This window comes from Cydia amplana, chromosome 10, assembly GCF_948474715.1.
Source record: "Cydia amplana chromosome 10, ilCydAmpl1.1, whole genome shotgun sequence".
Taxonomy (NCBI): domain Eukaryota; kingdom Metazoa; phylum Arthropoda; class Insecta; order Lepidoptera; family Tortricidae; genus Cydia; species Cydia amplana.
The window spans coordinates 8,001,538-8,015,971 of NC_086078.1; the positions used below are offsets into that span (position 1 = coordinate 8,001,538).

Here is a 14,434-nt window from a genome sequence, read left to right on the forward strand (position 1 = left end):
TACCATGTAAACTTCCACCGAAAATTGGTTTGAACGAGATCTAGTAAGTAGTTTTTTTTATACGTCATAAATCGCCTAAATACGGAACCCTTCATGGGCGAGTCCGACTCGCACTTGGCCGCTTTTTTTTTTATTACGCATAAACAGATTAATTTATTCATAAGTAAAATGCTTAAAATGTTACAGGTCAAACATTATTTTTTAGAAGAAAACTTTAACTCAGTATCGTAGTAACGTGACGATAGTATTTTTATAGCTTAATTCGAACATAATTAAGAATGTTGATGTAATTTATCTAGGCTGGATACATGAAATTATGCGCCCAGCTCGGTTTAACTTTACGAGGGTGAAATTATTTTAAACTTCTAAAATTAGGATAGAGGATACCGGTGATACCGCTTTATAGGTATATGTATAACGCACCGAAAGAACATTGCATAGATATTAGGATAAGAACCACCAGATTTTTTGTGATGTACTTATTTAAAAAATAATTATACAAATATTCATTAACAGTGCTTACCTTCATTCTCTTGACCATTTTTTCCATACATATCTCTCTTCCTGATTTGTTCGTTTTGATTTGGATTAAACATTTTGAATCTTGGATTATCATTCTCCATTTTATTGTTCCTAAATTCCGGAGCTCTCGGTAGGCTCGGGGAGGCTCTTTAGAATCTTCCGCCTTCACGGGCCCTGAAAGCTGTAGTAACAAAATACCCCATAATCAATCATAAATAATCCACCCGTCTCGCCTTACTTGGTTATGCGCATTTGATTCTTAAAAACTGTGGAGTCGCTATGAAGGAAGTAATAATAATTGAATATCCTTTATCTGTTTTTCTCCATGACCTGGTTGGGGGTGTAAAATTTTTCATAGCTTTTGTTTTTCATTGCTTTGATTTAATTTATTTTAATTATTTAAGTATCTACATTTGCGAAAAACTTTTTTAAACTTAGAATGTATCTTAATGCCGGAAATAAGTTTTCCTTACGCCACAATACATATTTTCATATTTTGAACTCGGATGGTTGATTTTTGGTAACCACTTGCATAATTATGATCATTCTAAAATCAGAGTCTACCACGAAGAAGCGAATAGAGATATAAAAAATTACAAATTATACAAAGGTTGCTTAAATTTATTTTTTTATTAACATTTTATTACTTCTGATTATCATCAAGATGATTACTGATTTAATTTTCATGTAAAAACAAGGACCTAGTGCCTCATAGGCAATGCTTTGTTAATCGAGCCTTCTTTCTAGAAATGACAAAATGATAAAATTACAAGTGGCCGCTCCACACCAGCCTTATTCTCAGACACCTCTTGACAGCCGTGTGCCGATGACGCCGCGCTCGGCGCCCATTAATTCATATTTCACACTAATGGCGACTTCGAAAACACTTAACCACTAACTGAGACGTTAGCTTGGCCTTGCTGCATGCGTAATGCTTGTGGACATTGGGAATTTAGGCAGGAAGGATCATGTGAAATTAGCTTAAATATAATTATGTATAGTAACAGATCTGCAAGTGGAAAAACGGTGTTTGAGCAAAATATTAGAATTTGAGTAGACCCTGACTTATTTTAGTTAAGACGCAACCGTGGAAAGGAAAGTCAGAGTAAAAAATGAATTTGTTTTAAGAATACCCTGAACAAGCCTTTATGATACCTAATATTCGAGCAATATTCAATCTACAAAGGCCACTCTCACAGGTAATTAATTATAAACCAATAACCAATCAAACAAGTCTTTCAACTTAGGTACTTACCTATTTAATATTATTGCGTGTAATACCAGCCATATTCTGTAAATCCAATTTCACGCACTTTTAACTTTTACTTTGACCGTGTTGGTTTCAGAGAGCCAATTTGCACCATAAACAAACTCCATACATGTTTAAGGCTCATTAAGACTGGTAAAAAGCAGAAAGCCTTCATCAAGGCTGTTTGAAAACGCTAAATTGAATATAAATTGACGTAAACGTGTTTGATCACTGCTTGCCGGTTGGTTAATTTGAAATGTTGCGCTTGACACTTTGGTTCGTACCTTTACTGCTATAAAAATAAAATAAATTGTGTAAATTATTTTTCAACACACCAGCTCGTATTCCATCGTCGTCGTGTTCGGTCGTTCTTCAAAAATTGATGAGAAAGTAATTTCATGCAAATTTTGAGATGTTTTCTTTTATTGCCGGGTAGAATTGATATACACTATTCACTGCTGTGACCGATCTGTTGCTATGGGTACTTGAGGTTAAATTTTATCCAGCATTGGCCGCTGTTTTGCTGATATATATAAATATTTTACGGGAGCTTCAGAGGGCTTACTAGTCTACCAACATCGAATAATCGAAATTCGTTAACTGCCTCTTCAACGCTCTTGCATATTGGAGCGACAGAGAGTACGGTGTTGCCTGAATACACCTGTAATCATTCGATCTCGATCAAGCGTACATCCAATCAGGTTAGCTACCACGGACCAAAGCGGCATCCGCCATTCATTTAAACCGCTTAATTAATATTTACGCTGTTATTGTGCGCTTTAATAACGTTGTCAGATGCTTTTGTGAGCTGATCGCGTTATGCAAATACCAACCGTGACACCGCTTATTTATTGCATTCTGGATTAATCAGACTTATGTATTCATTACGTCTTCAGTCACGTGCGGGAGGAAATAAAAAGCCTTATTCTGGTAGCGTTGACAAAAGACTTTAACAAAAACGTAGGGATTGTGAAGTACCGACTACAACCAAACGCTAACGGAATACTCGCGTCTTAGGCAGAGATGTACAAAATGGTTTTAAAAAAGCATTTAAATACAAAATGCAAAATACTTTTCAGATTTACTATTTCAAATGCAAAATACCAAATAGTTTTGCGTTTTGTATTTCAAATGCTAAATGCAAAATAGGTATTTTCAAAATACTTTTTCAAAATAAAATACCTTTTGACGAAATCTCAGATATTTTTATTTATTTTAGGTATTTATCATGAGAATAGCCATAGAATAGATAATGTTCGTCGTTTTCGTTTGACATTGACACTAGTCAGACATAAATAGCCGGTTTAGACTCTCGTGGTTCGCAAGCTCGTCGAGCTAATATAATTTAAACACTAGAGTCTGTGCGGAAAGAGAAGAGTCGTGGAATGTATGGGGCCTAATACATTCCACGACTCTTCTCTTTCCGCACAGACTAACGGCACGGCAAAAGGTTTATAACCGAATGACAAGCCGAATGCGAGTGTGTCGAGGCGAGCCACGAGACGCGCCGCGAGCCGAGCCGCGAGTCTAAACTCTAAACGGCTATAAGACGCGGACTCTGACCAAAGAAGAAAAAAAGCGGCCAAGTGCGAGTACTTACTAGATCTCGTTCAAACCTATTTTCGGTGGAAGTTTACATGGTAATGTACATCATATATATTTTTTAGTTTTATCATTCTCTTATTTTAGAAGTTACAGGGGGGGGGGACACACATTTTACCACTTTGGAAGTGTCTCTCGCGCAAACTATTCAGTTTAGAAAAAAATGATATTAGAAACCTCAATATCATTTTTGAAGACCTATCCATAGATACCCCACACGTATGGGTTTGATGAAAAAAAAATTTTTGAGTTTCAGTTCGAAGTATGGGGAACCCCAAAAATTTATTGTTTTCTTTCTATTTTTGTGTGAAAATCTTAATGCGGTTTACAGAATACATCTACTTACCAAGTTTCAACAGTATAGTTCTTATAGTTTCGGAGAAAAGTGGCTGTGACATACGGCCGGACAGACAGACAGACAGACATGACGAATCTATAAGGGTTCCGTTTTTTGCCATTTGGCTCCGGAACCCTAAAAAGGGCGCGCATGGCTAGCAGGCGCCTCTATCGGTCAAATTCGGCAATACAAGCGTCATTCGTTCATTTCATTTTGTTTGACTGGTAATGTTGGCTAAACTTAATCACAAAGTATTTTGCATTTTGAAATGAATATTAAAAATGCAAAATACATCTCGAAAAGTATTTCAAATAAAATACAAAATGGTTTTTACTAAAAGGCATTTAAATGCAAAATACAAAATAGGTATTTTGCATTTTGTATTTGCATTTTAAATAGAAGTATTTCAAATAAATCGCATCTCTGGTCTTAGGTACACTACGCACAATTATTAATCTTACAGTCGGTTCATCACCGCGCTAGGGTTGGGGCAATATGTGACCCTTGCAGTTTTTGTTTAAAATACTTTTGTGGAAAAAATCAGATAATGTAAGAGTAAACGTACATAGATACCCCGTAACATAATGTCGGCGATTTCTTGCGATTTAACTAAAGCCACATAAACTCCGCCTGCCAAATAAATTAGCAATAAAAGCACCTATGAAAAAAAACCGGCAAAGTGCGAGTCGGACTCGCGCACGGAGGGTTCCGCACCATCAACAAAAAATAGAGCAAAACAAGCAAAAAAAAGCAAAAAAACGGTCACCCATCCAAGTAGGTACTGACCGCGCCCGACGTTGCTTAACTTCGGTCAAAAATCACGTTTGTTGTATGGGAGCCCCACTTAAATCTTTATTTTATTCTGTTTTTATTTGTATGTCTGTATTTGTTATTATAGCGGCAACAGAAATACATCATCTGTGAAAATTTCAATTGTATAACTAGCTCTCACGGCTCGTGAGATACAGCCTGGCCACAGACGGACGGACGGACAGCGGAGTCTTAGTAATAGGGTCCCGTTTTTACCCTTTGGGTATGGAATCCTAAAAAGAACTTGATTAAGTAAAAATAGCAATGTGGATGTAACAACAATTTTTTTTAGAACTAAGACATAAAACATGCTGAGATGTTGAAGATAATCCTAGATATAAAAAAATCATGAATAAGGCTGCAGCACATCACCTCGCATCTAACGCTTGGCGTAATTTTTCAACACTCATACGTGAGCATTTTATACCTCGCGTGAACTCCGGGACAAAATACTTTTATTATTCCTTATTTCACGCTCCGTTGATGTTGTTAAACTTTGTATCTTGAGAGAAATCTTGTGCTACAGTCATTGGACTAGACTGTAAAATAAAGAAAGAGATGAGTGCGCGGTAGTTTATATCCTTTGTTCATTTGCATGCCCAGCCAAGACGTAAGTACACCACTGAAAGTGCTACTGATGGTCAAAATTAGACAAGCAACCTCCCGAACAGAATCCCAGCAGTGGCTAGTTGTGATGGATAAGCTGAAAATAAAAGTAATTATATTTACAGGTCTCCCCATTTCAACTAACGTGAAAGAAGTGGAAAACCGAACCGCAGACTTAGGATAAACGAAATCAAGGATCCTACATTTAGTAATTAAAACAAGCAACAACGGTTGCACTCCGGGAGTGCCGATAGAAGTGAAAACTCACCTCACTATGTTACCGACGCCCGGTAACACGATACATACGTTTAGCGGAGTTATTCTATTTATTTATTAGGTATATATTAATTTCATTCTCAAATAAGATCACACTTTTTCATTGACATGTTTATTTACATACTGCCATGACAACGTCAAATTATTTGAACATAGGTAAAGAGTCTTGAAAAGGAGTCCGCAACATAAATGTCAAATAACATTGAGTTTTTCTTTATTGATTTAAATGCCATCTAAATTATGAGTGGCCATCTAAACCTTACGCCCCTTACGGTCACGTGATCGCCTTACGCTGTCTCGAGTTTATCATTTTTTCCCCACCTCAAAAAGTGCCCAGCGCCGCTAAAGAAGTTTTCACTTCAAAAACATTTTTATTTTGAATATTTATTTGCAATAAGTCTACAGAATTTGTGAAAATTGGTTAGATCCGTACAACCAACAACGCCTCGCTAACAGCTGGTATTTGTTTGTGCAACCGTCCGCTTTGTCACTGTTCCCGTCGCCGTCGCTAGGATTTGGTTTGAGATATCTTCGACTATTTGGAATATATTTGAGAACTTGCATTGAATCATACACATGAGTACGGGTAAATATATTGATTTATAAACCATGCCTATTTTTTAGAAGTTATTGATATTACGGATTTTATGTTATACTCTTGAAACACGAACGCTATCCGCCTCCAAAAAAAATTTAATAACAGAAAAAACATATATAGCATAGCATTATATTACTTTTTCCGTTTTTTTTTAGCAAACAGGCATACGAATATAGTAGAAGAAGAGTTTAAAGTACAGACCACATAGTACAGTAATTGTAGGCACTGTGGATTTTGTTTCTATATACCTACATATTTTAAGAACTTACACATAATATATGTCTGTTACATTACAGCCGAGGAAAAGAAAATAACAAACGACACTTACGATTATTCATTTCCGTTCATTTAATGTTGCAAAACCAAATTACTTTGTAACTTTCACACGATTCTGCTCCTACATAGCTACTTACAGCTCTATAAAGATTCTGTACTTATAGCTATAAAGTTTATCTTTGATTCGCAATTCCACAATCGATTTTGTATGGCAACCTCGTACAGAAACAAGAACAAGAATTAGGGTAACTTGAAAGGAGTTTATATCAATAAATGAGCCAAGTTTTAATATTATGTGTCTCTCGACTTTGTGTTTTGTTTACGAGTTTTGTCGGTAAATTTATCTATGGTTGAGCGCTAAGCAAATTGTACTCGTTAAGTTTACTGTCGCGATAAAAATTACTTTTGTAATTAGATAACTCTGTATAATTTGCAAGATTAGACCTTTTAAGATAGCGGTATGGATCGGAACAAGTTGCAAGGAATGGGTTAAAATTCTTATTTCTTCTTCTCTTTTGTTTATAATAGGTATAGAACCTCTAGAAAATAATGCGCACAAGTCCGTCTTACAAGTCGATTTTAATCTACTTCTAATAGCCAGTATGGTTTTGACAACAAGTAGGTGCTCAGTAGGTATGTAGTAGGCGACAAGTTTAAGTGTGTTTTAAAACTGTAATTCTTGCGAGAAACTTAATATCGGTCCAAGAGACAACTGGACCCCCGGCATTAAAACTTGTTTGCAAGGTCTTAAACTGGAAATGTGTTGTCGATCATTACACTATCTTGAAATTCATGTTAAGGCATACAATACATAAACAAAACAATAAAACCAGTTTAAATTCTGACGAACACTGTCGTTTTTATATTTTTCTGTATAAATAATAAAACCTAATGGGTGGCAGTCCAGTTAGCAGCCCCGGCGGCGCTGTTAAATCGTGTAGAAACAAAGTAACTGAGCTGATAAACCCTACTTTGTTATGAACTAAAAACGTAATTTTTCTACCTTTCATGCTACCAACACTTGCTTCTTGGCATGTTAGCATTTTTTCGTGACCATGCAAAATGGTTTTTGCAAGTTTTTGCAAAATGGTTGTTGTGTATTGTTCCTTTTTTGTCACCATTGGTAAATGCTATAATGTAGATAGGTACGGCACGAAAATGTCTGAATCAGATATCATAGAAGACTTTAAATATTATGTGTTGAGTCTAAAACTAACTACAAGGTTGTAAATTCGTGAATAAGGGGTTTTAAAATATGTATAAAATAGGTGCAATAGGGTATGGCTGCTAGGCAGAAGAATTTTTCACAACAAGAATACCTCAGTATAAATTTTCCATGTTAATATATTATAAATGAAAGTTTATACAACTGCGTAGAAAGCCTACTTGAAAGATCTGCTCAATCGATCCGCCTCCCAGTGTTTATACAGCGATGTTTGTATTGAAACAGTATAGTATCGGTATGGTGTAGAATAGGTAGGCAGACGGAAGATTGATAGCGTTTTGCTCCCTTATTCATAAAGGCGCTGCACACCTCAGTTAACTATTTTTTATTTATTATTATCAGTATCATTTTGACCTATGTATTTGTAGGAAAAGGATAAAACATAAATTAACTAATTGGGCTTGCAGTGCGTTTCTAAATAAGGGCGTAAGTCACTATGTTTTGTTAGGACTGAGATAGCATACATTTTAGAGCGATTGTATAAATATTATTTCAGGTTTTTAAGGCCGCGGCAATATACTACTCTACTAGTCATTATAACAACACGTGAAATAAAATAAAACTTCGCTCATATCTGGCTTCAAAAGCAAACACGAGTTGCGAATCATTCACCCCTTAATGAAGTGGTATTCTTTACCAAATTTTATTTATCTTCTCTAAATCACAAAACCCTACCTAAAAATGCAATTTATTTAAACCTAAAATCTCGACAGATATTCAGCAGAGCAGTAAAGGTGATATTTATGGATCTTTGAAGCGCCGCGCCGCCCGCCATATGCCGCAACCGTTGCGATCCTCAAATCTTTTTGTCCCTCGTTCGCTCTGAAATGATATTTCTATTTTATACGCTGTGGGTGCTGAAATACGAAAGTTCATAAATATTTTTTTATTGATTTGTTAAATTTAGACCAGACTTATAATTATGAAACACAGTAAATTTTCGGGTGTCTAGAAAATACATTTACCTATGTATTTTTTTGACGCTGCCATGCTTTTTCAAAAGCTCTCGAAAATGCAAATGTTTTTTCAATTCCTTATAAATAAAATTTACCGTTTCAAAGCCCAGTTCTTTTTTCTAGTATTAAACGGCAAATTCAGATTTATTTTGAAATAAGTTTTAAGTTAATATCTATTTAGGACTGCAAAATATTCATTTCCTACACTGCAATTGAAGAGAAGTGCTTTTTATTCTTACTGAAAAGTGGGCTTATTTTCAATTGTGAGGGAGTATTATTCGAAGTCAGTTTGAGGAGAACAACCCACAGTTTAATTTTTTGCTCGTGATACAGGCCACACTCGGTAGGTATACACACACTATACTAGATAGGGTGACTGGTGCACCTTCTGGGCAGGCTCGCTCCATCGTAGGCCACGTCTTCGCCTCGGCTAGTCTGTAGCCATGAGTAAGCCCATTTATAATAAAAGAAAAAAAAATTGGCCACTACATAGTAATTGGTCACTCGTAGCAATAAGACTTATTTTGACTTTTTTCTTTCTGATTTGCTATGAAAGGCCGATTACTATGTAGAAGCTAATAACTATAGCAGTCACCCTACACTGATTTGTTTATATTTCAACTCGCTATATGCCCCCGAGGGAGCTTTTAACATGCTTAACATTCAACAAGCTATATAACTCGTTAGAATTCTCATCGACGTACAAAATGCTAATAGGTTGCTATTTAATTTTCGCTTACAGTTAGATATTCGAGTTAATTTAGGCAAATCCGATTCATAACAGAATCAAACGTCTTCCACGCTCCCCCGGCTCGAACATTTCTCAACTCGGATCCCGGGCCTTTGCGAGGAAATGGTAGCGACTGTATTTCATTATAATGAATGGCACATTTCTTGAATAGGTCTCTTCGAAATTATGTCACCGAGTTGTTGAGAATGAATTTCTAAAGTCCATCTGATCACGAAAGGGAAAATTTAGCATGTGTCAGTTTTATTTTGTATGCACATAATTATATTAGGCATCACCTTTATGGATTATCGCTATTACCTACAACTTTCCTTGTACTGTACGAAACTTCGGTTTTATTTGGTTTCATGTACCTTAATTTCGTTTTATCAAAACTCTTAGATCTCAAAACGGAGTAATTTTAAAATTGTACATTTAGGCATTTTGGTACCATGTTGTTTTGAATTTTAGGACAAATAGACAATTATATTATGATATTTAGGTGCAATGAAACCAAAGCGTAACTTGTAGTAACGATTCTTGTTACTACATCGTTAATCAAGAGAGCAGACATCCATTTGTAATTAATCGTGTTGCATGGGGGATTTTATTAATTGTGCGCTCGATGTTATGTAATGTGAATGTGACCTTTGATAAAATTTCCGCTGACGGCTATAGCTTAACTCTCAACGTAACTCAGACGCTGGAAACCGTGTTAATTGTTCCCAAACAGACAAGTAAGTATTCCTTGCACAGCTTGTAACAAAATTACTACCTGCGCGGGGAGAGGCACAGTCTGATTACAATCCAGTTGTCTACCTAAACTCGCATCTTACACAAATGTGTTCAAAACACAACCTTATTTAAAACTAAATAAAGCTTACATTTAGACTATAAGAATTATGGATACGAGGTAGTGAAAATAAGTTGTTCGGCTTACGGTGGACGATAATTCGTTTGTTTATCGCATCGCACTAACAGGTTGGAATTCTGTTGTATATTTAGCTGTTGGTCTAAAATAAATTAAATTAGAACTGGAAGGATATGGCGTCAGTACTTTTTTATATTATTTTTTCCACAACATGAACTACTTGCAGTCTAGATATTCTCTCACTTGCAAGGACCGGAAAACCCCTCTTTACGCTTAATCCTATCCATTCGGTAACCCAATCAATTCGGTTACCGTATCATTCGGTAACCCTATCATACTGTTACCTGATTGTAACGGTAAGCTTATTGAAACGGTAACCTTAACCTTTAACCGAGTTAATCTCAAAACCCCATCGCGTTAGGGTTTTTGTTAGGGGTTTTTAACCGGTTTTTATTCAGTTATGGTAACCTTTATTATCGGTTGCTTATTGGTTTGCTAGTTTGCTACATTCGTATTTAGTGATGTGCCGTCAGTCAAATACCTACTAAAAGAAAAAGTTAATTTATTAATAGAACTAATAGTTTATTTTGTTATTTTTGTATTTTTTTTTAATTTTGCTTATTTTAATGTTTTTGTTTATTTTAATGTTTTTGTTTATTTTACTTATTTTGTCTATTTCTTTATTTTGTTTATTTTACTTATTTCATTTATTTTATTTGTTATTAATTTTGTTAATTTTATTTATATAATTTATTTTGTTTATTTTTTATATATTTTATATATTTTATATATTTTATATATTTTATTAATTTTATTAATTTTATTAATTTTATTAATTTTATTAATTTTATTAATTTTATTAATTTTATTTAATTTTTAAGTTTATTAATTTTATTAATTTTATTAATTTTATTAATTTTATTAATTTTATTAATTTTATTAATTTTATTAATTTTATTAAATTTTATTAAATTTTATTTTATTTATTTTATTTATTTTATTTATTTTACTTATTTTACTTATTTTACTTATTTTACTTATTTTACTTATTTTACTTATTTTACTTATTTTACTTATTTTACTTATTTTACTTATTTTACTTATTTTACTTATTTTACTTATTTTACTTATTTTACTTATTTTACTTATTTTACTTATTTTACTTATTTTACTTATTTTACTTATTTTACTTATTTTACTTATTTTACTTATTTTACTTATTTTACTTATTTTACTTATTTTACTTATTTTACTTATTTTACTTATTTTACTTATTTTACTTATTTTACTTATTTTACTTATTTTACTTATTTTACTTATTTTACTTATTTTACTTATTTTACTTATTTTACTTATTTTACTTATTTTACTTATTTTACTTATTTTACTTATTTTACTTATTTTACTTATTTTACTTACTTTACTTACTTTACTTATTTTACTTATTTTACTTATTTTACTTATTTTACTTATTTTACTTATTTTACTTATTTTACTTATTTTACTTATTTTACTTATTTTATTTATTTTATTTATTTTATTTATCTTATTTATTTTATTAGGATAAAGTTCATTTATTTAACTTAAAAGGTAATAGTAAAAAAACATTACAACTAACTATGAATTAAAAATTTAAAACCTAAACTAAAATTAACTTAAATTACTTAAAAATTAAACTAATACTTATAATATTATATAAAAACTAAAATGCAATACTAATAAAATAGATGTAAATAATATAATTTATTTTATTTGTTTTATCTATTTTATTTGTTTTATTTATTTTAGAAACTTACAAACTTAAAAGTAGTAGTATGTAACTAAAAAGAAAAATTATAAACTAAAATTAAAAACTATATAAAGCTACAACTAAAACATAAACTAAAATTATAAATAAAAAAGTGGCTCCAGCTCTGTGCCTTTGGGCAGGGTGCCAAGAAGGCTGGCGGCATTGCCGCGCTGGACGGCAATACCAATGCGTTGCGCAAGGTATTTTATAATTTTTCTTTCATATTACATTATTACAATTATAATGGCAAAAATATATCTTGTATGTAACTACAAAAGTTAAATTAATTCAGAATAACATTCTAATTGAATAAAACGTTATTTAGTATAATCCTACATCTGGAATAAATATTCCGTTTTGTCTTTTTCATTTAAAATAAATGTACATTTACCTGTTAATTTATTTATTTCAAATAAAAGTGTCATGATTTATTCACTTTCATTTTATTCTAAAATAACGAGTGCAAGAATGGTTGACTGGTAGAGAATACCATTTGGCATTAAGTCCGCCATTTGTACATTGTTGTATATATTTTGTGCAATAAAGTTTAAATAAATAAATAAATAAATAAATTATTTTTATTCAAATCGATTGGAATAAGAATGAAATTTCTGTTTTTATTCTTATTCTTATTCAAGTTATTTTTTGCCCAACTCTGCTCTAGATTACTCTCGTGTTGTTGAAGGTGACTATTGAACAAAATCTGCAAAATACCTTTCATGTATGAAGTCAATTACTTGCACTTCCTAGTACCTAATAACATGAAGATAATAAATATACCTACACAGGCGAAGCAACATGCGTATTTAAATCGAAACGCTGCGCTCCGCTGGCACGCGCTACAACGCAAGTGCACCGAATGTTTAAAGGTCGTGGTATTTTCTATTGTATTAGGATATTTAGGATTAAGCAGAATGCGGTGAGAGTCATAGCAGGGATCGGATACCAGTATTTTTTTCAAACCGGTTTCGTACAATGACCCCAAACCGTTATTATAATGTTCTTGGTTTCGCTAACCGGTATTTTAAATGGTTCAGGGAACAAACGTTTGACGCCGATTCCGTTCTCAAAGAACGGAATTGAAACGTTCTTTCGTATAACCATGTATAACGTTTTCGTTCTCTGTTACCGGTTATGAAATGGTTTTGGGAGCGAACGGTTCTTAGCTAATTCCGTTCGCGGGAACGAAAAGCTAATTCCGTTCTCGGGAACGAAATCAAAACGGTTTTCGCCAGCCGCAGCCCCAAATACATTTTCCGAGAATTAGACAAGGGCAAGCGGCGGCGCGGTGGCCATTTCAAAGGATCGTCCTTTGCCAGCGTGGACGTTAGAGTTGGATTGGTTGCATTATATTTATATTGTAGTATAGTAGTATACTTTAACTTTTATTATTAGTACTTAGATTCCAAGATGGCGGCCATGCACTATGTCATAAAAGTCGTCATGGGTGTCGTTTATAAGGTTTTAGGGGGTGCAGATTTCGAAAATGATGGCCATTTTAGAATCCAAGATGGCGGCCATGCAATATGTCATAAAAGTCGTCATGGGTGTCGTTTATAAGGTTTTAGGGGGTGCAGATTTCGAAAATGATGGCCATTTTAGAATCCAAGATGGCGGCCATGCACTATGTCATAAAAGTCGTCATGGGTGTCGTTTATAAGGTTTTAGGGGGTGCAGATTTCGAAAATGATGGCCATTTTAGAATCCAAGATGGCGGCCATGCACTATGTCATAAAAGTCGTCATGGGTGTCGTGTATAAGGTTTTAGGGGGTGCAGATTTCGAAAATGATGACCATTTTAGAATCCAAGATGGCGGCCATGCACTATGTCATAAAAGTCGTCATGGGTGTCGTTTAAAAGGTTTTAGGGGGTGCAGATTTCGAAAATGATGACCATTTTAGAATCCAAGATGGCGGCCATGCACTATGTCATAAAAGTCGTCATGGGTGTCGTTTAAAAGGTTTTAGGGGGTGCAGATTTTGAAAATGATGACCATTTTAGAATCCAAGATGGCGGCCATGCACTATGTCATAAAAGTCGTCATGGGTGTCGTTTAAAAGGTTTTAGGGGGTGCAGATTTCGAAAATGATGACCATTTTAGAATCCACGATGGCGGCCATGCACTATGTCATAAAAGTCGTCATGGGTGCCGTTTATAAGGTTTTAGGGGGTGCAGATTTCGAAAATGATAGCCATTTTAGAATCCAAGATGGCGGCCATACACTATGTCATAAAAGTCGTCATGGGTGTAGTTTAAAGGTTTTAGGGGGTGCAGATTTCTAAAATGATGACCATTTTAGAATCCAAGATGGCGGCCATGCACTATGTCATAAAAGTCGTCATGGGTGTCGTTTATAAGGTTTTAGGGGGTGCAGATTTCGAAAATGATGGCCATTTTAGAATCCAAGATGGCGGCCATGCACTATGTCATAAAAGTCGTCATGGGTGTCGTTTAAAAGGTTTTAGGGGGTGCAGATTTCGAAAATGATGACCATTTTAGAATCCAAGATGGCGGCCATGCACTATGTCATAAAAGTCGTCATGGGTGTCGTTTATAAGGTTTTAGGGGGTGCAGATTTCGAAAATGAT

At 33.9% G+C, this 14,434-nt stretch overlaps 1 protein-coding gene across 2 annotated transcripts in view; it reads right to left on the reverse strand.

Moving 5' to 3' along the window:
- LOC134651365 (gustatory and odorant receptor 22) overlaps positions 1 to 729 on the reverse strand; it is a 158,165-nt gene extending 157,436 nt beyond the window's left edge. Inside the window, exon 1 of one of the 2 annotated variants that reach the window (XM_063506448.1) lies at positions 524 to 729. In XM_063506448.1, the coding sequence (XP_063362518.1) occupies positions 524 to 623 (100 nt within the window). In that variant the 5' untranslated portion in view covers positions 624 to 729. The remainder of the gene's footprint in view (positions 1 to 523) is intronic. The other variant, XM_063506447.1, reaches the window with a different exon arrangement.
- Positions 730 to 14,434: the final 13,705 nt, after the last annotated feature.